Genomic DNA, 23,120 nt, shown 5'->3' on the forward strand with positions numbered 1-23,120 from the left:
ATGACCTCCCTAGGGACCGATGGTTCCATATGCTATGGGCCTGCAATCAAACTCCTCTTTCTGGCCCTATTGGGGACCATAGGATCTCTGTATAGATGTCTGGGACCCACACAGGAGTCTTTCTACTCTTCTCCCTTGCGCCAACAACTGGCTCCATTGGTGCGTGAGGATGATGATGGTGTTGAACCGGAACCACAGATGATGACAGGAATCTCCTCCTCTTCCCCCAATGAGGCAGTCTCTCCTTCCTCATCCCCACCAAACTATGACAGGCAATACCAGCACGTACTCTGAAGAATGGCTAGTGATGTCCAGATATCTCTGGAGGAAGTCCAAGACCCACACCACTGACCGTTGGATGTTCTGCATCCAGTTAACAAGGTCTTATTGGAATTGGAAAAATTGGTCTGGACACCCCAGTGTTCTTCACACCCACACATAAGACGGCTCAGAAACGCTGTTTTGTTCCAGCAAAGGGAGCTGAATTCCTGTTCTCCGACTTTGCTCCCAACTCCCTGGTGGTACATTCCTTAGCAGCCTGTAACAGGTCTCAATACTGAAGGACCACCCCATCAGAAAAGGGCTCCAAGAAACTGGACTTCCTGGAGAGAAAGATCTTCTCTCTGGGCTTGCAATTCCGCATTGCCAATTACCATGACCGTGACCCATTCTCAGTCTGTGTTTAGGAACAATTTTTGACATTTTAGTCAAGACCTGCTCGCCTTCTCTGATGCCACCTGCCTCTCCTTCTGTCACCTTTGGAGGCCATCTCATTGTTTGCCTCCAACTGGGAGTTAACTGTTATTGACAGTTGGGTCTTGGAGATTATACATCAGGGATAGTCCATAGAGTTCATCTCCTTCCCTTCCCCATTGCCCTTCATGGACCACTCTCATGAGGCAATTCTTCCACAAGAAGCGGAGTCCCTGTTACACTGAGGGGAAATAGATCCTCAGTATCAAGGAAGAGGGTTTTATTTTTTAGTCCCCAAAAAAGACTGGGGATGGAGACCCATTCGGGATCTTTGGCAACTCCCAGTCTTCCTACAGAAGATGAAATTCAGGATGGTCATGTTGGCATCAATAATGCCCTCTCTTCAAGGAGGGATGTGGTTTGTGGCTCTCTATGTGAAGGATGCATATTTTCATACAGACATTCATACACCCCCCACAGGAGGTTCTTACAGTTTATCATGGGCCAGGTGTATTTCCAATACCAGGTCCTCACCTTTGGACTAGCAACAGCTCCCAGAGAGTTTACAAAAGTTTTCTCTGTGGTGGTGGCCCAGATGAAAAGTCAGGGCCACAGAGTTTTTCCATATCTCGACAGCTAGCTCCTTGTAGGTCGCTCTTGACAGGAGGTCAGGTTGGCTATTCAGTACCTCATTCAAAGCTTCACAGCCCTGAGGCTTTGCGTGAACAGAGAAAAGTCTCTTTTATCTCTCCCCCTTCCCCTCCACCCCCCCACCCCCCCCGGACAAACTTTATCAGGGCAGTGCTGGGATCTGTTTACGTAAGAGCCATGCTCTGCAGAAAGGTTTCAGATGATGCACAACCTAATTTCTTTGATTTTCCGCAGAACAAGGACTATAGTGTGGATGTGCCTATTGCTGCTAGATTGTATGGCAGTGTGTACTTATGTAACATCCTTTGCCAGGCTTCATCTGTGTTTCCTGTAGGCCTAGCTCAGTTTGGTCTACTCGCCCAACAAAGACCGCATCAACTCCAGGATGACTGTCCCCCCTTGTTCCTAGTGCCACTATTGTAACAGATGCGATCCCTTTTGGTGTGGCGCCTTCTGGCTACGCTGCACAAGTCATGTAGACCAGGCAGGAGGCCAGACTACATATCAACATCCTGGAGCAGCGGGCAGTTCGCCTTGTGTGCAAGACCTTCCTTCCACTCATTCGCTCCGTCCACATCCCAGTAGTGTCAGACAATATCACCACTGTGGTCTACATAAACTAGGAGAAGTGAGGTCTCTCTCACTTTGTCTTGAAGTAGTTAGGCTTTGGAGCTTGTGCATCAGGCACATCACCACCATCCAGGCAGCATACTTCTCTGGTATCCACAACTCCTTAGCAGGCAACTTTACCCCAGGCATTTCCCAGCAGACCAAAAATGGGAAGTCTGTGACTCTGCCTGACAAACATCTTCATGCTTTGGGGCACATCTCTATGGGACCTTTCTGTGTAACAAACAAGAAACTACCCCTGTGTTATTTCAGAGGAGCCATAGGTCGTGACTCTCAAGGTGACATGCTTCTACTGTCATGGATGAGCGGTTTCGTGGATGAGCCTTTCCTCCCATCCCCCTGTTTCCATAAGTGCTGAGAAAGATAAGTTACAACAGGGCCAGTGTCATTTTCCTAGTGCTTTACTGGCCCAAGCAATTTTGGTTCCCAAAGCTTCAGTGTCTCCAATCAAGATCTACCCCTTCCCAGAATTCTTGATGCAGGACAAGGGAAGGGTCAGACACCCCTACCAGGGTTGTCTCCACTTCACAGCCTGGTGTTTGGATGGGTGTCAAAAGTAGATCGCTCTTATTCAGCCGCAGTCCAGGCTATACTTACCCAGAGTTAGGAAAGAATAGACCAGATCCTGTTATCTGGCTAAATGGAAACAGTTGTCAACCTGGGTGCAGCACAATCAGTCACTCCCAGTCCCTTTAAGCGTCGTCCTGATCATTCTGGATTACCTCTTGTCTCTTTTTTTTAAAAAAAAAATCTGTTCTTTTGATCAGCTCGTTACAGATCAACCTAGCAGTCATTAGTAGCTTCTTCTCCCCAACAGACAGTCTATCTTTACCCAGCCAACTACGACACGGTTCATGAAGGGCTTCATCAGTGCTTCTCCACCAGTCACTAAACCCACACCGCTATAGGGTCTGAACCTCGTGATGTCAAAGCTTATTAGACCTCCATTTGAACTCTTAGCAACATGTTCCGTGGTCCTGTCTATCCATGGAAATGGCATTTCTAGTGGCCATTACTTCAGCCAGGAAGATCAGTGAACTAGGAGCCATTATGGTGGACACAACCCGCCCCCCCCCCCCCCGATGTTTCGCAGGGACAAAGTGTTCCTTCACCCTAAATTTCTCCCCAAGGTCGTTTCCAGATTCCACCTTAACCAGCGTATTCACTTACCTGTCCTTTTTGTGAAATGCCACGCTTGTCCTGAAGAGAAGACTTCACTCCCTCGACATTAGGAGTGTCCTTGCCTTTTACCTGTAAAGGAACAATTCCATCAGAAAATCTCCAAGATAGTTTGTTGCGATAACGGAGAGATCATGTGGTCAGTATCTTCTTAAAGAATTGCTAAGTGTGTTTATGGCTGAATTAAGAAATGCTATAGAATTAAGAAATGCTGGCTCGCATCCCACCTTCTGTCACTGTAACAGCCCATTCCACCAGAGTGCAGGCCAGCACGGTAGAATCCCTGCAGGAGGTCCCAGTGTGCGACATGCAGAGCAGCCACCTAGAGCTCCATAGATACATTTGCTAGATATGCGCTAATCTAAGCCTCTGCTGCGGAGCTGCATGCATCTTCGTTGCAGGCTTCCTCACACCCACTTGTGATCTGATAATTGCTTGTGAATCTCCCACGTGTGGAATACACATAGGGACCAGCACTCAAAGAAGTGGAGTTTACTTCAACAGGAGTTCTTTGAGATGTGTGGTCCCTATCAGTATTCCATTACATGCCCTCCATCCACTATGCTGTAGATTTGATTAGATTTGTGGTAAGAGGAGGAACTGAGAGGGCGTCAACCTACACTGCTTCTTATACCCTCTAGTGGGAGCAAGAGGATGTGTGGGCCAAATCTCTGGATTCAGGTGCATGGCGCTCATGCGTACCACGTGCGGAATACGGGTAGGGACCACACATCTCAAAGAACCTCCCGTTACAGTAAGTAACCTCCACTTCAGATCCTTTATGCAGTTTGTAGAGGAAAGCCGGTCCTCTGCTTGACATGACCACTATTGCTGCAATAAGTACTGTGGTTAGTGCTGTCAGTGCCTTCTTATATCTCAAGAGATGTTTACTGGGATACTGTAAAATACTTGCATTCCACGTTTTGGATTACCTTAAAGTGAATTTTTTATACTGGAGCAAAAGTAAAAACAACAAATAAAAAAATTCACAGACTAATTAATGAAAAGACATATCAGGTGGGGTCCAGCAGGGATCAGTTCTGGGTCCAGTTCTGTTCAATGTCTTCATCAATGATTTAATGGCAGAGAGAGTACACTTACAAGTTTGTGGACAATAACAAGCTGGGAGGGGCTGAAAGTACTTTGGAGGATAGGATTAAAATTCAAAATGATCTGGACAAACTGTAGAAATGGTCTGAAGAAAATAAGATGAAATTCAGTAAGGACGAAGTACTTCACATAGGAAGGAACAATCGGTTGCACTAATACAAAATTGCCTAGGAAGGAGTACTGCAGAAAGGGATCTGGGGGTCATAGTGGATCACAAGCGAAATATGAGTCAACGTTGTAACACTTGCAAAAAAAAAAAAAAGCAAACATTTTTCTGCAATGTATTATCAGGAGTGTCATAAGCAAGACAAAGAAGTAATTCTTTCGCTCTACTCCACGCTGATTAGGCCTCAATTGGAGTGTTGTGTCCAGTTCTGGATGCCACATTTCAGGAAAGATATGGACAAATAGGAGAAAGTCCAGAGAAGAGAAAAAAAAATTATTAAAGGTCCAGGAAACATGACCTGTGAGGGAAGATTGTTCTCTTTAACCTTTGAGGATAGGACAAGAAGCAATGGGCTTAAATTACATTAGGAAAAACTACCGAACTGTCAGGGTAGTTAAGCACTGGCATAAATTGCCTAGGAAGGTTGTGGAATCTGCGTCATTGGAGATTTTTTTTTAAAGAGCAGGTTAGACTAACACCTGTCGGGGTGGCCGAGATCAGCGGTCCCCAAACTGTGGGGCACACACCCCTAGAGGGGCACAGAGGAACATTTGGGGGAGTGTGGCAGGGCCTAAGCCAGCCCCCAAGGGGTGGGAGAAGGAGCACCACTCAGCCCCACTCTTCCCCCAGCTCTGGCCCAAGCCACAACTGTAGCTTGGGCCCTGGGCATCATGCTCCTCAGCTTCCAGCTGCAGTCCTGCTCCCTGGCCTGACTGCAGCTCTGGTCCCGGCTCCTGACTGCAGCATTAGCCATGGCTTCCGACCATGATTTCTGGTGTGAGTGCAGATAGGTTCCTTTATGGGTAAGGGTGGAGGAGTGATGGAAAAAGTTTGGGGACCACTGGTCTAGATATTACTTAGTCCTGCCTTGAGTACAGGAGACTGGACTAGAAGACCTCTCGAGGTCCCTTCCACGTCTATGATTCTATATGACCAGCAATTTTCCATGTCCACTTTGATATTATTTTAGACATTTGTGCTTGGGTAAAAGGTTTTCACAAGTCCTAGTTTTCCTAGTTCTGTCATATATTCAGTAGTCTTGTGTTGGTTACTTCAGTCTGTTGCTGTAGAAATGATTGTCACAAGCAGAGCAAAATAGGAGGGAAGACTAACTACTAACCATTCCAGATTTACTTAAATAATTAACAAATGAGGCAAGAAATTCTGAGAAACAAGTAAAGGATAAATTGAGGTTCCTAAAGATTACTCACCATGAAAATCCATCTTAATTATCTGGTGAGAATGTTCTGAGTTTACTAAATCTTTTTTTAATTCACCATTGCTGCCAAGAAATTTTAAAACCTCATGACCTTGCTATATTTTTGAAGTGCTGCTCCAGTAGTGGGAGCAAAAGTTAGTTAAAATACTAATAGCATTCAGTAATTACAACAACAAATTAAACAAGGCAAATTCATGTTGACTTTTATGCTGCAAAAAGAATAAAATATAAGTGCTAAACTGAACAGAATAAGCCAATAGGACTGAAATTTTATTTCCAAGATTTGAACAGAGAATTGCAAACTGTGAAGAGAGACCCAAAATTTGAACTACATAATTACTTTTACTTATGTTCAGAATGCAAGTGTAGAACTGATTTTTCAGTAAGTTTGTGGGTGTGCATTTTCCACTCTGACTTGTGGCTGCACAAATGTTCAATTTAATGCAGCAGTGCATGTGCAAAATAGTCATATGCTTGCACATTCCAAAAGACTTACAGAAAATCATTCTGTAATAGTTGCAGTACAAATGACTGCAAGAAAAATAACCACTTTTGTTGTACTTGTTTTATGCCAGCAGCAACGACTTTATTTAGCATGTGCTCTCCATTTGTTTTGCAGAGCTTTTCGTGGTAAACATATCACGCTGGTGGTTCGTTTTCCAAACCAAGGTCGGCAGGTAGAAGACTTGGATATTTGGTCTCACACCAATGACACAATTGGTTCTGTACGGCGTTGTATTCTGAATCGTATTAAAGCCAACAGTGCACATACAAAAGTAGAACTGTTCATTGGTGGTGAGCTGATAGATCCCGCAGATGATAGGAAGTTAATTGGACAATTAAATCTTAAAGATAAAACGGTGAGTGCTATTACTTTAGTCAATTAGTAAAGTAAGAAATGGAGTAATTTAATATTACTCCATTTCTATAATTATTGGTGAGAAATGAGAGCAGGAATATCATTATTAGAAATGTGAGGGGCAAGTAATATCTTTAATTGGACCAACTTCTGTTGAGAGACAAGTTTTCGAGCTTCCACGGAGCTCTTCTTCAGATTTGGGGAAAGTACTCAAGAATGAAGACTTCTTATAATTATTATTGTAAGCCATAATGTAATTATGGATTATTACAACAATCTATAACCCACTGTTCCCCCAAAGCCCCCCAGCTTCCCGCACACCAATGACTGGAAAGGTATTAACAGGCCACTTAACCTTGAGTAGTCCCTTGAAATGTGTTGCTACTTATGTTAAGCAATGTGTTCCATGTTGTATTTTTAGCTGTGAGAATCTTGAGTACATTTCCCAGACCTGAAGAATAGCTCTGTGTAAGCTTGAACGCTTTTCTCTCTCACCAATGGAAGACCCAACAGATATTGTCTCTAATATCGTGGGACAAACACTATTACTGCAATATTGCATACTTTTTCAAATGATCCATTCCAACTTAGTGAAATGTTATGTTAGTAGCTACTAGTATAAGATGTTCTAAAGTTTATAGTTTTCATATCTGATACTTATTAAAATATATTAATCTTCTACAAATTTATTTTTCAGCTAATTACAGCCAAGCTTACGCAAATAAGTTCCAATATGCCTTCAAGCCCTGATAGTTCTTCTGACTCTTCAACTGGTTCTCCGGGCAACCATGGCAATCACTATAGTGACGGTCCAAACCCAGAAATTGAAAGCTGTTTGCCTGGAGTGGTAAGTATATGTATTAGTCCAAAAATCTTATGCAATTAAAAAATGACACATTGTAAATATTAGCACAAATTGTTTCAGTTGCTGAAAAAGCATGACAAGTTTTTATTTTTGTTTTAGATCATGTCACTGCATCCTAGATACATCTCGTTTCTTTGGCAAGTTGCAGACTTAGGCAGTAGCCTAAATATGCCACCTCTTAGAGATGGAGCACGTGTCCTTATGAAACTTATGCCACCAGGTCAGAATATAATTTTAATCTCTTTATATTTTGAGGTTATATCTCATCCATTTTCTGGAAGTGGAATATTTATCATGAAATCCTTCCTCCTACTAATTTAGTTGTATGGTAGTCATGATTGTTCATTCATTTATTTCCTGTATTGCTATATCTTGTCCATAATAGAAAGTTAAATATTTTAAAGAGTTTTTTAGCTGTCAGTGCCTGTTTATCTTTGAAAATGGGGAAAGGTGTTAAAATTGAAACTATTTTGCAACACTTACTACTGTATAGGAGGAGTTTCTAAGTGCTTTTGGTAATAAATATAACACAGTAAACTCTGAAGAATCTGAATTTGTATGTCAGTTACAATTCCTGCATCTTTTCTTATCTGATGTCCTTTGAAGTTTCTCAAATTGATGGGTATTAATTATTAATTGTCAATTTCAGTGACTTATTTTTAGGTAACTATGGCAGTAATGTTTAGAGGTTGTGTTTTTATTGCAGATAACACTACAGTAGAGAAACTAAGAGCTATTTGCTTAGACCATGCAAAACTTGGTGAAAGCAGCCTTAGTCCATCCCTTGACTCTCTCTTCTTTGGCCCTTCTGCCTCACAAGTGCTATATCTAACAGAGGTTTGTAATGTTTTTCTTTAAACATAAAAACCCAAACTTTTTTTATTTATATTTTAACACTCTTTTTGGCATTAAGGTTACATTTTCTATGGTGGAGTTGAAGAACAGGATCAAATTCTGGTGTAAAACTAAAAAGATTCAAAATACCTATCAAAGCAGCAAAGTGTGGGAGGTGTGCATGGGGAGAAATATCAAATCATTGTATAAAATGTACTTCTGTGTACTTCCATTTTTTGGTGTATGTGTTTAGAAAAAGTGTATCGTGTGCGTTTGCTAATGTTTTATTTCCTTCTTGCAGGTAGTCTATGCCTTGTTAATGCCTGCCAGTGCACCTCTGGGGGAAGATGCCAGTGACTTCCAATATAACTTCTTAAAAAGTGGTGGTTTGCCTCTTGTATTGAGCATGTTGACTAGAAATAATTTCCTGCCAAACGCAGATATGGAAACTAGAAGGGGAGCCTACCTTAATGCTCTAAAAATAGCCAAATTGTTGCTAACAGCAATTGGCTTTGGCCATGTTCGAGCTGTGGCAGAAGCTTGTCAGCCAGTTGTAGAGGGCACAAGTCCAGTCTCACCGGTAATGTACATTTCTTTTTGAGGTTTTTTTTAAAAAAAAAAGTCAGTCTTTTATAGAAACACTAATATGCAGTAATTTACATTCAGGTCTACAAAGATGCCTTCCTATAATAATACCACTTTTACTTATTTTTCTGTGTTAGATGTATATTTCAACTGTGTGATTAATAAGGAACTAATAATAATCATTTTTAAATGTCTGAGATAGTAAAAGGTTCTGCCTCACCAATTCCTAGCACCTCCATTGTTGCAAGTTCAGTTCCTTTCTGACTCTGGAAAGTAACAGAATTACTGCAAGAACAGCTCTTCCAATACTGTTCCAGCTTGTCTCACTAGGTATTTGCTGCTGTGATCCTTCATTTACATGTATTTGTGAGTTCCAATGACTGTCCAAGTGAATTTCACTCTTGGTGCATATGCATCCTGTGCATGTAAGATCAGATTCTTCTGACAAGATGTGCCTGATGGGGCTGCACCTGCACCCTTATGTCCATCACACCCCCCACCAGAGGGCATAAAGGTCCCAGTGGGTTTACCACCTCTCAGTTCCTTTTACCACCCTTGACAGCAGGACTGAACCCCAGTCTCTGCTTACTCTGCACATCGTGATGTCTTGTTAGGCTAGTTAATAGTAGTTAGTATAACTAATGTAGATAATAGGGTGGGGGTTATTTTTGGCAAATAAATAAGAGTGTATGTATATATTAGGGGATACATCTGGTACAAGGATCCTTGCCTCTAAAGCTGGGATTATATGACTGGGTTGCCTGCAGTAGCAGGAGATAAGGCTCAGTAATCCTGGAGGTCCCTTCCAGTCCTCCTGTTAGGTTGGTGGAGGAACCCACTTCATGTGTGAAGTACCTTTTGCTGCATCGCTGCCTACTAAGACACTGGTGATGTGCTGCGTACAGCTGGGGAGTTCATCTTTGCCACTTGCAGACACAAGGGCATTAGGTCACCCCAGGAAGCTCAACTTCATGTTATGTTGTGGAGCTCAGAGCCATACATCTTCATGCACATCATTTCTACTCATTATCCAAGTGATAATGGTCAACACCACAGCCATACGTTATGTCAAGATAGGAGTACAATCATGTCTGCTCTCCAAAGAAGCCATTTGTGTCTGGGGTGGAGTATTTGTCATCAAATCAGACCATCTTCCAGGCTTGCAAAATGCTCTGGCAAATTGAGACAGCAGACAAACACTAGTGGACTATAAGGGTATCTCTACACAGAATTTTGGACTGAGCAAGAGAGCGCCTCCCAGTCCAAGTCAACAGACTTGGGTCAGCGGGGGTGACACTGGTGCTCTAAAATTAACTGTATAAACAGTGCTTTGAAGTTGCAGTTTGGACTGAAACTTGGGCTTTGAGACCTAGGTTCCTTCTCTGAGCATGGTAGCCACAGCTTAGCCCAGACAATTCTGGTACTTGGATCTGGTGAACCTGTCAACTCATCCTTCAGTCACGCTACCTGTTCTACCTGACATGGTTTTGCAAACAGAGGTCATATCTTATATTCAGAGCCAGTAAAATTACATCTGAATTTGTCACTGGTGTCACCACTGCTGGAATGCTGTATCTGGTTCTGGTGTTCACAGTTCAAGAAGGATGTTAATTTGGAGAGGGTTCAGGAAAGAGCCATGAGAATGAAGAACAAATATTTGATGATGGGTTTTTCAGTCTAGTAGACAAAGGTATAACAGGATCCTCTGACTGGAAGTTGAAACTAGACAAATTTAGACTGGAAATAAGGTGAGAATTTTTAACAGTGACAGTTATTAACCATTGGAACAACTTACTAAGGTTGTGGTAGATTCTCCACCACTGACCATTTTTGAATCAAGATTAGATGTTTTTCTAAAATAAATATATGCTGTAGTTCAAACAGGAAGTATTTTGGGGCAGTTCTATGTTCTGTTATGCAGGAGTTCAGGCTAGATGAATACAATGGTCCTTTTTGACCTTATAATCTATGAATGCAGGAGCATAATGTTTTAAGATAGGGTTACTCTCAGGACTCCTTCCAAATTCCTGTTTTAAGAATTTTGTGTGAACCAGTTTATTCATATCCCATTTTTTCTTCAAGCCTGACTCCCCCTCATGGGAAGCTAAACGTGTCACAGTTGATGAAGAAAGGGCACAGTTTTCTTACGTTTACAGGTGAAAAAGCCTTCAGGAATACACCTAAACTTTATGGCCTTTGCAGAGAGATGTGCATCAGGCAGTATCCTCTCTGAACTTATCTTAGTCTTCAACTGTATACGGGCATGTTAGTAGTTAGTCAGGTTAGATCTACCTAGTTGTAGTAGAGCTTGGGCAACCTTTGCTGCTTGTTTGAAGAATTTTACTATTTCTGAAATCTGTAGGGCAGCTATGAGGTGCTTGATCCACACCTTTACAAGACCTGTTCTTTGACGGTGGCTTCCAGATAGGATGCCTGCTTTGGTGTGATTGTCTTGCAGTCATTGTTTAAGTAGGACTCCTATTTCCAGTCTCCAAACAAATGTATATCTGCTTGTTGTGCACTGCGACAGCGTAGACTAGGTCCAGAGGTCCCCTGCTGGAAGCCACGCACCTATGCCTCACCCTGCCCCAGAAGAGAGCAGAGGAGAAGTCCTCCAGGTGGTCTAGAATGGCTGAAGAGAAGCAACCAGAGGGGCTGCTGGAGCTGACAGCTGACAGCGAGGGGCCAGAAGGGCCCTGTAAAAAGGAGCAGCAGAGGCAGATCAGTCAGTTGCTGCCTGGATCTTGAAGCAGGAGTGCCTGGCTGGCTGGAAGAACAGCAGGACCTTGGGCAGGTCAGTGCAGGCAGGCTGAGCCCAGGAGACTGAGCCCAGAACTTAGCCAGACCAGGCAAGGGTACTGTGATGGGCCTTCCTAATTTGGCTGAAGATTGAGCCCAGGCAAGGGCTGCCAAAAGGATACCAACTGAGGGTAGCAAGCCCTGTTGGTCTGTTTAAAAAAGGCAGTGTCTCTGGGGAGGAATCCTTGGTGCTACGGCCCCATACCAGGACCGTGAGAAAGAACTAGAGACTGTATTCCTCAGAAGGGGGGACAGTGTGAGAGACTTGGCCAGAGGGCTGAGTTGCTGAAGACCTGTCAAATAGCCATCAACCGGGAGACGCTCGCAAGAGGCGGGTGCCACCCCTTGTAAGAACTGAAAGAAAAGCAGGCTCACACCTGACCGGAAAGGGAGTGCCTGTGAGAGGTGGGTGCTGCCCCTTGGAAAAAAACACTGAGTGATTGTAGGCACCTATCAGCCAGAGACGAGTGCTCGTGAGAGGCGGATGCTGATGCTGTTACTTTACTGACACTTACATGCACCAACAGTGTAATCCAAATGGACAATTACTTTAAGAAAGAATGTTTACAGTAACTGTTCTTCAAAATGTGTTGTCCACATGGGTTCTATGACCCGTCCTACTCCTCTGGGGTATATTGTTGGTAAAGGAACAGAGATGTGGTTGGCCCACTCTTCCCTTTATGATGTCAGGTATAGGTGCTGCCCCAACAGATGCTGCTGGCGAGAAAAATCTGCTCTCCCATTCATGGGGCACATGCACACCAAAAGTGAAATCTATGTGGTTTCAAAGAACCACAGTTATTGTAAGGTAAGTAATTCTTTCCCTTTAGTCTTTGAAGTTCTTTTTAAAGTAATTCATGTGTTTTTCATGCATTCACTTGGGCTACTTTAACTAGCATATTGGAAACATGGGTTGCAGGGGCTTGGGCGATACCTTTATCGGGCTCTTTACTTTTGGTGTTTAACACTGTTTGGGGGTGGGGGGCTTCAATCCTTTGGCACTGTGCCATTTGCCTTTGGGTCTCTGGTATGTATATCTGTACTGCTTTAGTGCAGAACACTGTACACATTTTGAAGCTTCAGCCTTCCAACACACAGTATTGGTAGTGTTTCAAGGCTTTGTCTCTTGGTATGGAACAGTTCTTTGGAAGAATTTTTTAATGTTTCTCTTTGCTCGACTCTGTTAGCTAGTCTCTGTGGGATTTGAAGGGCATCTTCCCTATGGTTGTCTGGGACAAACAACTCATTAGTTTTAAATGTATGCAGTATGATCATACTATGTCTGACAGATACCAGGCCAGGTACTGAGAGTTCCCAGAAAGTGAAAGACCCTACGTGGGCGACCTCAAACCGAGGCTCACAAAGCAAAGTGAAACCCTCCACCTCAATACCCATTGAGCTGAAAAGAACCTCTGCACCAAGCAGTGCAGTGGTGCCACCTGCAGTACCTACGCCATACAGCTCAAAACCCTCAGCACTGGTGGCTACAACTCGCACTCCTTTGCTGCCAGCAATGCTGACCTCTGTACCAAAGCTCCTGGTTCCACAACTATTCCTGAGACATGCAGACCTGCTAGTCTCCTCAACACCTGACTCTTGGCTGATCAGAAACACCACATTGGAAGGGATCCAAGGATCAGTCCATGCTACTGTTAGTGTGTAGTTAGTCAATATCTTCATGTTCCAGGACATGATCCAGGATGCTGTAAATGTAGTGGAAAGGAGTTGCCAGAGCCAGCAGGAACCATACAATAGAGGGAGTCTCATGACCACGGCAGTTTTCCTCGTACCATATCAGAACTTAGTGGTCACAAGGCAGACTCCAGTGCAGTTTTACTGTCTCTTTCTATAGGAGATTTCTAAAACAGTCACATTGTGTTTTCTCCATGCATTTTACAAATCATTGTTAGATTTAGTATCAAGAGAAAAATCCAGGTTTTCTGTGCTACTTTTCCTATCTCCCTGTGAGGGGTGCCCAGACTCCCATCTTTTATAATTTTGTGTTTGGGATGTCCACCTTTTGAATACTTTTGCCTTAATTTTCACTTTTGATGTATTTGGGTTTCTTCTGGAGATTTCTTTGTCTAGATAAAATGTCCTCTCCTCTCCCCTCCCCCTAAATTTTCTTATTCATGTTTTTAAAGTATGTTATGTTGTTGTTCACTGTAGACACTGCTTCTAGTTGCTGCAGTTTTTATAACATTTTTCTTTTAGAAATACCATTCAAGTTTTCTAGCCTTAGCAAAAATCTAGAAAAGAAAATTACGTACTTGTAATGCTTGTTCCTTGATTATGTCTGTCTGGATTCTCACTTTTGCACCTACCACCTTTCAGAGCTTGAGAAGCTACAGCTGTTTGTTTTTTTACCATTCTGTGGAATGTTTATTTTTGTTTTTTGACTGTTAAATTCTTATGCAGAAACAAATTTACTTTGGGGCATTGGAGGGTGTACACTAGGTCCAATCAACTGGAATGTGTTTGTGAAGAACCTCTACTAAAAGCTAAGAGGATCAAAAACTTCTGAGGAAGTTTTTCCTAAGTCACATGTTAAAAGCATGGACCCAGGCATTGGAAAACAGTAAAAAGAATTCAGAGAACTACTAAAGACCATTCTCTTATACTTCTGACTCAAGTTTTACATCAGTTCTAATAATGTCCAAACAGCGAATTTATATTTTTAAAAGAAAATTAAGGTGTACTTTTCTGGACACTTTCTGGAGAGCAACATCTAGCTGAAGAATGACACCATTAAGGGCACCAGCTGTTTACAGTCCAATGGCATCCCATAAACCTGTTCCTTTCCTGTCTCAAAAGATGGGGGGGAGAGGGAACTGTCAATTTAAAACTTTATTCAAATGTCAAAAGAATTAAAACTAGTTTCAGGTATTCTATACCTATTTATGATTCTCCTTGCCAGTATGTTTATAGTTTTACAGTTACATTTTCCCATTTTTGTAATGTTTTAAGAAGCTATTTGGACTTTATCCAAAACTTGAGTTTGGAATACCAATTTTAACAACAAAATATCAAATACATGAATGTGTGTATTGAAAGGTTGGTTAGTATTCGAAATAACAAAAATGAGTGTCTTTTTTTTGCATAAAGAAAAGGAGTACTTGTGGCACCTTAGAGACTAACCAATTTATTTGAGCATGAGCTTTCGTGAGCTACAGCTCACTTCATCAGATGTTTACCGTGGAAACTGCAGCAGACTTTATATACACACAGAAATCATGAAACAATACCTCCTCCCACCCCACTGTCCTGCTGGTAATAGCTTATCTAAAGTGATCAACAGGTGGGCCATTTCCAGCACAAATCCAGGTTTTCTCACCCTCCACCCCCCCACACAAATTCACTCTCCTGCTGGTGCTAGCCCATCCAAAGTGACAACTCTTTACATAATCAAGTCGGGCTATTTCCTGCATAGATCAAGGTTCTCTCACATCCCCCCCACCCCACACACAAAAAAAACAGTTTGTGTGTGTATGGGGGTGGGGGGGATGTGAGAGAACCTTGATCTATGCAGGAAATAGCCCGACTTGATTATGTAAAGAGTTGTCACTTTGGATGGGCTAGCACCAGCAGGAGAGTGAATTTGTGTGGGGGGGTGGAGGGTGAGAAAACCTGGATTTGTGCTGGAAATGGCCCACCTGTTGATCACTTTAGATAAGCTATTACCAGCAGGACAGTGGGGTGGGAGGAGGTATTGTTTCATGATTTCTGTGTGTATATAAAGTCTGCTGCAGTTTCCACGGTAAACATCTGATGAAGTGAGCTGTAGCTCACGAAAGCTCATGCTCAAATAAATTGGTTAGTCTCTAAGGTGCCACAAGTACTCCTTTTCTTTTTGCGAATACAGACTAACACGGCTGTTCCTCTGAAACCTTTTTTTTGCATGTGTATTGTATTTAAATATAATACATCTTCTTCCACTCGTCTCCTCTCCCCACGCCTATCAGATAATTTCTAGTTTCATACTTTAGGGTTTTCAATACTTTTTTTTAAAATGTAAATAATAAAAATAACTTATTCCAGATAAACCAGGCTACCCATGACCAGGCAGTGGTGCTGCAAACTGCCCTACAGAACATTCCCAATCCAACTTCAGAGTGCATGCTACGAAATGTAGCAATACGTCTTGCCCAGCAAATATCTGATGAGGTTAGTATACTCTTTCCTGTAAAACCTAAGTTTTCTTTACTAGATTTTCATTTTATTTCATCATATTCTTAGATTTCCTTTCATATAGGAAAATGATAGATTTCCTTAAATTCAAAATACAAGTAGGATATTTTGCATACTTTTTATTTTTTAACACTTAAAATATTGAATGATTTATTTCTTTACAAAATTATTTACATCTTTTTCATGTGGTTACTTGGGAAAACCAATATGTGTAATGGAGTTCAGATGGTATTAGCTAAGTGAACTATGTAAGGTTCTGCACATCTATATTAATGGGTTCTGATACTGTGAGACCAGAACGCAGTTGGTATAGTATTGTTGCAGATTTTAAAAGTAAACTTAGCATAATTTTTCTTGAGGTAATCAATGTATTTGAAGAATAACCAGAGAAATATTTTTAACAAGAAAATATTGTTACTAATATTATAGTCTTTTTTACTCTTATGTTTGTCTTTGGTAATATGCTTTTTAGAGAGTAATAGGAAAAATGGAGAGAAAAAGGTTAAATATTTTATTAAAGGTGACCTGAAATGCCTTTTAATACAAAAAATTCAACTGTTGAGGTCTCAGATTATTAACAATATATATAATATAAAAATGTTTAAACTACACATAATTGAAAATTGGATCACCTGGGTGGAGGAAAAGTGAACAGCTTTGCTCACAAATGGATCATCTATCTAAATGGTGTGACTTAGCCTTATTAGATTTATGCAATACTGGGTGAGATAATATCTTAAGAAGAGCACTGTGTAAGCTGGAAAGCTTATCTCTGTCACCAACAGAAGATGGTCTAGTAAAAGATAGTATTTCACCCATGTTGTCTCAGTTATTAGATTTAGAATTTTTAGTAATGCGTTTAATACGTTGTGGCCTGTCAGGTAAAAGGGTGGCCAAAGGAAAAATTACAACTTCCTTTCCAGATGATTGGTGCTGCATCAGCTTCCAAAGTGGAAGCAATGCTGACTTGGACTTCAGGACCTGTATAGGAAATAATGTCCTCATATTACCTCAGAACATTGCTGAGATATCCAAAAGTGTAGAAACCCTCCATGACCATTTTAACAATATGAAATGTACAGCGTCTGCCACAAGTAAAAAAAGACACAGGCTTGAGAAAAAGAGGTTGATGGAACTGGACACCAAAACAGGATCCCTAGTTTTCATCATTGCTACCATTGATGGAGCTGCATCAGTCATGAATTTTGTATATGAAGTTGCCAGTGTAGAGACATTTACTTTAGACACAGATTTTTCCATAGAAGAAATAGATCTTGGAGGGAGGGCAGGATGTGAAATGTGATTTTTACGTGCTCTGTGTGAATGAAGTTCTTAAAAAAAAATATTAAAAGCAGAACACTAGCGAGACAGATCAAAGGAACGAGACTCAGATTACACTGCATCAGTGCTAAAATAGTCTCTATTTGCAAAAATGAAGAGAACTGCTGAAGAGCTAAATCTGAAGTATTATCTGGTTTATCCTGCAAGATTTTTCTTGTATGATTTGGTGGCCAATAATTTGTTGTTCTTCAGCAGAATGTTTTTGTTTGCTTGTTTTTTATTTAATTTTGAGACATTGGATGCAGCCTGTGAGGGAAGAATAGAGTAAGAGTTGAAGGGCATTAAAAAAAATCTACGTATTTGTTAATAATCATACTTCAAGTTTTTAATGTAACTTTTCTCCAGACTAAATTAACAAACCTATTTTTGTTTTCTTAATATGTGAAAGTTCTTACTGAGATGCTTCTGATGCAAGGTGAATCAGTTGGTGGAGAGACTGGTGAAGTTCCTACTTTCTGTTCTAGCTCTTGCCATTTCCATAGTCGTAGTGTAGGTTCATCTAGGATTAAAAGCTCATGATGGAACCAGTTTATTAAGCTTTTTATGTTCAGTGTTTAATAAATCTGAGTATTGGAAGATATACATTGACAGAAAAAAGGTGACTAGATACCAGCCTTCTCAAAGGATATTGGAAGTTTTCCCCTATTAGAGGGACGTATGCTTCCTGAACAATGTTGCCTTGAATATGAACTCATGAAATTTCGGTGAAAGCTTGTTGCAAACTGGGAGAAGTTACGATTGTGGTATTTAAATTTTTTGTAATGTTTTAGGTGTTTGTACTACCAAATATTTGATATATATGAATCAATACAGTGCTTTATTTAAAAGTTACTAAAAGTAAAGCAACAGAAAACTTATTGCTTACCTTTACCAAATATGTATTTATAGTAATTAATTTGAAATATACATTCTGTTAACTTCTTGGGATCTTGCAGATGGTTTTATGTATTAACAATTTTCCCCTTTGGCCTTGGATTTTACTGTTCCAAACAGTCCTATTGGAATTATTTTATGTTTGTATAGCTCCCATCAACAAAATACAATATAAGGGCTCCCAAAGGTACTGTGTAACTCAACTAAACATAGAGTTGGCTTTAGTATGAGAACTACTGTTTTTGTTTAAGGTGCTATAAAAATTGGGAACTTAACTTGGCTGTCATATTTCATGCTTACTTCACAGTAGAGAGAAATGTCTAATTACACCATAGCTGAAATGCATGACTTTTCATTAGGACTGTAGATGGATTTTATCCTTATCTGCTTATTATTGTAAAATAGATAAATTGGGTGGGGAGAGTCAGATTTTGGACCTATAAATCTTGACATTGTCACTTTAAGACTGACTTCTTTCAGTTACTTAAAATATAAAATTGCAAGAATTCTGACTTTCATGTTTGAGAGTATAATTTGCTTTCTTCCTCTTCATTATATAAAGTGAGTACAGTTAATGTTAAACGGAATACTTTTTTTAGTGTCTAAAAAGAGGAGTCAGAGACCAGGATTTTAAAAAATGTCTCTCAAGTTAGGCAGCTTCGGAGCTTCTGTGCTCTCAACACCTTGGAAAGCCAGGCCACTTACTTAGATGCCAGCATCTGGACCTGCAAGGCTAGCTTGAGGCATAGGATTTTGTTAGTTTTTTTTTAAAAGCTTGGGCTATATAATTTGCTATGAATATTCTCAAATACCATATCCTCCAGCTTTCAAAAAATACATTAGGTGTTCTTATAAGGTGATTATGGCTTATAAAACCAAGTTTACATTCTATGACATAAATGTGGTCAAGGGGAGGAAGGAGATGCAGTACTCCTCAAAACTAAAACGTGGTCCTTAACTCTTACTTTTTGCTAATTCTCCTTCCTGAAGGAGAATGTTAAGGACTTGTGTTTGTGTATGAGGTGGTGGGGCGGGGGGGCAGGAAAGGTGTAATATTTCTCTCTGGTTGCATATTTTAAATTAATCACACCTTTATAAAGCATGTTGGAAAACAAACAACTCTTTTGCAGCAATTAGTGATAGATAAAAACATGATGCTAAAGTTTAAAAAAATTAGTATATAAACTAGGAACTATGCCCCAAAACTGTTGAATTCTAGTAATTCATTCATAAAACAAGACTCAGATAACCTTTGTAGGTGTTCGGCTCTCTGATAAACTTTGTAGGGCCTATGTGTAGCAAAATTCCTTTTGAAAATTAATTAGGGGTTTGGGTGAACTCTTCTGTGTTTGGATAGCAGCTAACATGCAATATCTTGGTTATTTTTCTTTATCAAAATTAGTTATGCCATTTTATAGGCTAATTGCTTTCCAAATCACAGCTGTTTTGGAGTTGAGAACTAAGCAAACAAATCCAGTAAATGTATATTTTATGTATACTTCTCTAATGAAAAATGGCTGAGCAGATTAGGTTTTTTAAAAACAATATTGAAAATAATTTTAATATTTTTGCCAAATTTTGGCCAGTATCAAATATTTTTGTCACTTATCTAATATCAGTTTATAATACTTATATCTCACTAACTATAGTGGCGTGAAGGAAGACCCTGAGACACTACCTAATACTCATATTTGGCTTTCATGAGCATTGCTAAGATGAAAGTGAAGTGTAAAATGCTAAATGAAGGCACAAGCCTTTCTAAGTTATAGCATCTTTTTTTGTTTTGTTTCAATATAAAATGTCTTAAAAAGTAGTGTAAAGATTCTATTTTTACGAGGTTAGTTGCCGTAATGGTGTAGAGTCCATTTTAATATTACTAGCAACTGTATTTTAATGTTGCCGTGGTTTGTTTATTTCTTTGTCTCCAGGCTTCAAAATACATCCCTGATATCTGTGTTATTAGAGCAGTACAAAAAATTGTCTGGGCATCAGGGTGTGGGTCAGTACAGCTGGTGTTCAGCTCAAATGAGGAAATTAGTAAAATTTATGAAAAGGTAAGAGTTCTTAAGCAACTTCTTTTTCTATTTAATTATTTGGTCAGCTATAAAAAGGACAGTGTCAAGTAATTTAGGCTCAAAATGTGACCTATCTTCAAATAGTTATATTCTTGTTGGTAATATGCTTTGGATTCTAATGTAGGGTCACAATTGTGATACTGAAGTTAAGATTAAGATGGCATTTCCATGCCATGTGCCTATTTTCAATTATTTTGGGGCTGAAATTTCTTAAACTTGAAGTCACATTTTTTCTGTTGTATCAGAATATGAAATAAACATCATGCTAAATTTTTCAGGTGTACTTTTGTAATTTAGATAATTCAAATGCTTTAGTCTTTAAAGCTCAGACTAGGCACATATGGAATGAAAAATGTTTTTAGCCTGCCTTTTTTGGAAGAAATTTGATTTTGAAATTGACACTGAAGCACTGGTAAAACTGAGTGATAGCATGTATAGCGGTTTATTTTCCTTAATTGTTTATGCACGTACTTGGAGTGTAAAATATCAGATCTTTGCATACACAGGATTTAAGGGGTGGGTTAGACCAATCTGAGTTGGAGATATTTCTGGGTATCATGCAAAATGTTTATACTGTCTCAAGCTTTTGGATCTTTTTTCCCCTTGGTATACACTACTCAGAACCTTGTTCTTGTAAAAGTAACCTTCAGCTTATCAACGGTGGCTTATAAAATTTTAAAAGTAATGACATAACCAACTCCTAGAATTGTATTGCAAATTCATGTGTATCGTTGGATGATGTAGTTGAGGAAGTTGCTGAATTCTGGAAAGAGCAAGTTCTGTTTGTCTCACGTGTCTCTTCACTATCTCCTCTGAATTTTCAAAGTTAATCAAGTCTGGCACTGCTAAGTACTTAGCTAAGTAAAGGAAGAAGGAATTTGATGGGATGCTTTTATTCTTTGTATACTAGACCTTTTGCTTAAATTTTTGATTTACAGAAAAATAGGTTTACTTCCAGAAGAAGCAGCTTCTCGTTTAGCTAGCTTAGTAGCCCTAGCACTTCTGATTGCCTAGGTATCCTGTTCAATTTCTCACAAAATGAGTTCCTCACTAAGAAGAGTAATCCTCCCTTTATTTGAAGTTTGCTAACAGGGCTAAATTCTGGCTAAGCTAGTGTGGTAGTAGAGAAGCAGAAGTTTTTCTCAAATGTTTCTTCACTTGCTACCCATATCACAAAAAAAGTGTGTGGGAGGGGAAGCAAGATCCATATGCAGGTGTACGGAAGGGGGCAGGCTAGGGCAGAACTACTTGAAGTCTTGGCTCCTTGTCCCCTTTTCTGCCAACACTCTAGCCAGTACAGCTGCCCTGGCATACTGGAGAGCCTCTGCTGTGCTATAGACCTGTCACAGTTTACTCCCTCCTTAGAATAACGAGGAAACCAGGTGGAAGGGTAGCAGTGCAACAATGTGCTGCTGTTTACTGTGGCATCGTGGCAAAGCCACAGTTGAACCTTGACACTCTCTGTATTGTACTGTCTGTTTCAGGCTTTACAGTTTGTATATGTAAACTATATATTTAAAGATAGAATTGAAAACATTAGGCAGTGAGTATGTATCTTAAATAAGAATGTATATGGCCACAGAAATAACTAGAGAGAAACTATAGTTGGACGAATGATGTTGAGAATTGTACACAAGATGAGAATGTTTCCTGCACATTAATTTTAAATGCCATTTAACTTTGCTTCAGGAATTTCTCACATTTGTTTTAGATACTCACCCAGTTTTCACTTGGGGTGAAAATCACCCCTGTGAGAAGGCTAACACAAGATACTCTACCCTTCTCTTCTTCCCACATACTTAACCCTGTGATCTTTCTATCTGTCATCTAAAATGCATATCGTGTGTGTGTGTGTATATACCCCTCTATAATACTGTCATATAATAACTGTTGGCGATGGTTAAGGTTGAAATTTGGCATATGTTCTATTGGCGCAAAGCTTTTTCAAACCAGTTAATTTTTTATATCCTGTGCTTGCTTTTTTTTTAAAAATCACCTTGTAGAAACTTTGGCAAAATCAGTTCAGCCATTTTTTAGTTATGCAAGAAGGTATGGTGGAGTGGCTGTATTCCAGTCAAAAAAATTTCATGTCTGATCAAAAATGATCAAAAGATGACCATTCAAATTTGGCTTATTTGATCTGAAGAAAATTCTATTCTTTTCTGATTTTAGGAAAGGAGTACTAAGAACCTCAGTTAGTCAAATAGGTCCTGAGCACCTTAGAACCATAGACCAACTCCTCAGGGACAACTCTGCTGTACTTGAAGAACAGCTCTGCTTGCAAAATTTTAAACTCCACATTTGCACTGCATTGGAAACTTTTTTCTTTTTATTGAAAAAAAAAATGTGAGCAACTAGCAGTAACATACAGTGATAGTAACTTCTATCCGCTAGCTCCTCCATTTTTGCACCTCAGTTCTTCCACAAAACTGATATTCGCGCTTCCGTGGTCTTCCCCCAAACTCCAACCCAATATTCATCCCTCCTCCTTCTGCACAGTTTGCGAAGTAATGACTCTTCTGGAACATATAAAAACATGGTGGTGTTGCCCAAGGGTGTATAGGACCTTCCAGGATCTTGGCCCTCCATGCACACCCTGAAATGTACTGCGGAACATCCTGTCCCATGGGCTTGGGTTCATACTACCTTGTTCCTGGGATGACCCTGCAGCTGTCTGGCTTTGTGTTGCAATGGGACTGCCATGCAGCCTGTGTTGTCGCAGCTGACTTTGTCTCTATTGCCTACTGGGGATCTGGTCCCTTACCTGAGGGGACCAGAACTTTTTTCTGGGTCCTTGAGTGCTTAATTTCTCAGTCTTAACATTAAATGAGTATTTTTAATACATGTAAGTATACAGTATGTGTGAATATGCTCACTCTAAATGGGGGTCTGCTTATTCATAAGAATTTTGAAGAAGACTGAGAATATGCTTTAGTTTTTGTAAGTGGCTGGCTGAGCTTCTCTGAATTGATCATTTTAATGCTTCTGAGATTTGAATAGTATTGTAGTTGTGTGTTAGGGTGTCTAAAGCCTTAAGCAGTTTGTAGGTCCCC

General features: G+C 40.2%; 1 protein-coding gene across 5 annotated transcripts in view; it reads left to right on the plus strand.

Annotated features, from left to right (window-relative positions):
- Positions 1–23,120, plus strand: part of USP9X (ubiquitin specific peptidase 9 X-linked) — a 204,023-nt gene that overhangs the window by 117,748 nt on the left and 63,155 nt on the right. For 4 of the 5 annotated variants that reach the window (XM_073358612.1, XM_073358602.1, XM_073358592.1 and 1 more), the window contains 7 exons: positions 6,268–6,508; positions 7,205–7,354; positions 7,472–7,592; positions 8,079–8,209; positions 8,508–8,786; positions 15,629–15,754; positions 19,921–20,046. In XM_073358612.1, coding sequence (XP_073214713.1) covers positions 6,268–6,508; positions 7,205–7,354; positions 7,472–7,592; positions 8,079–8,209; positions 8,508–8,786; positions 15,629–15,754; positions 19,921–20,046 — 1,174 coding nt within the window. The remainder of the gene's footprint in view (positions 1–6,267; positions 6,509–7,204; positions 7,355–7,471; positions 7,593–8,078; positions 8,210–8,507; positions 8,787–15,628; positions 15,755–19,920; positions 20,047–23,120) is intronic. The other variant, XM_073358621.1, reaches the window with a different exon arrangement.

The sequence above is a fragment of the Lepidochelys kempii genome, chromosome 1 (assembly GCF_965140265.1).
Source record: "Lepidochelys kempii isolate rLepKem1 chromosome 1, rLepKem1.hap2, whole genome shotgun sequence".
Classification (NCBI taxonomy): Eukaryota; Metazoa; Chordata; order Testudines; family Cheloniidae; genus Lepidochelys; species Lepidochelys kempii.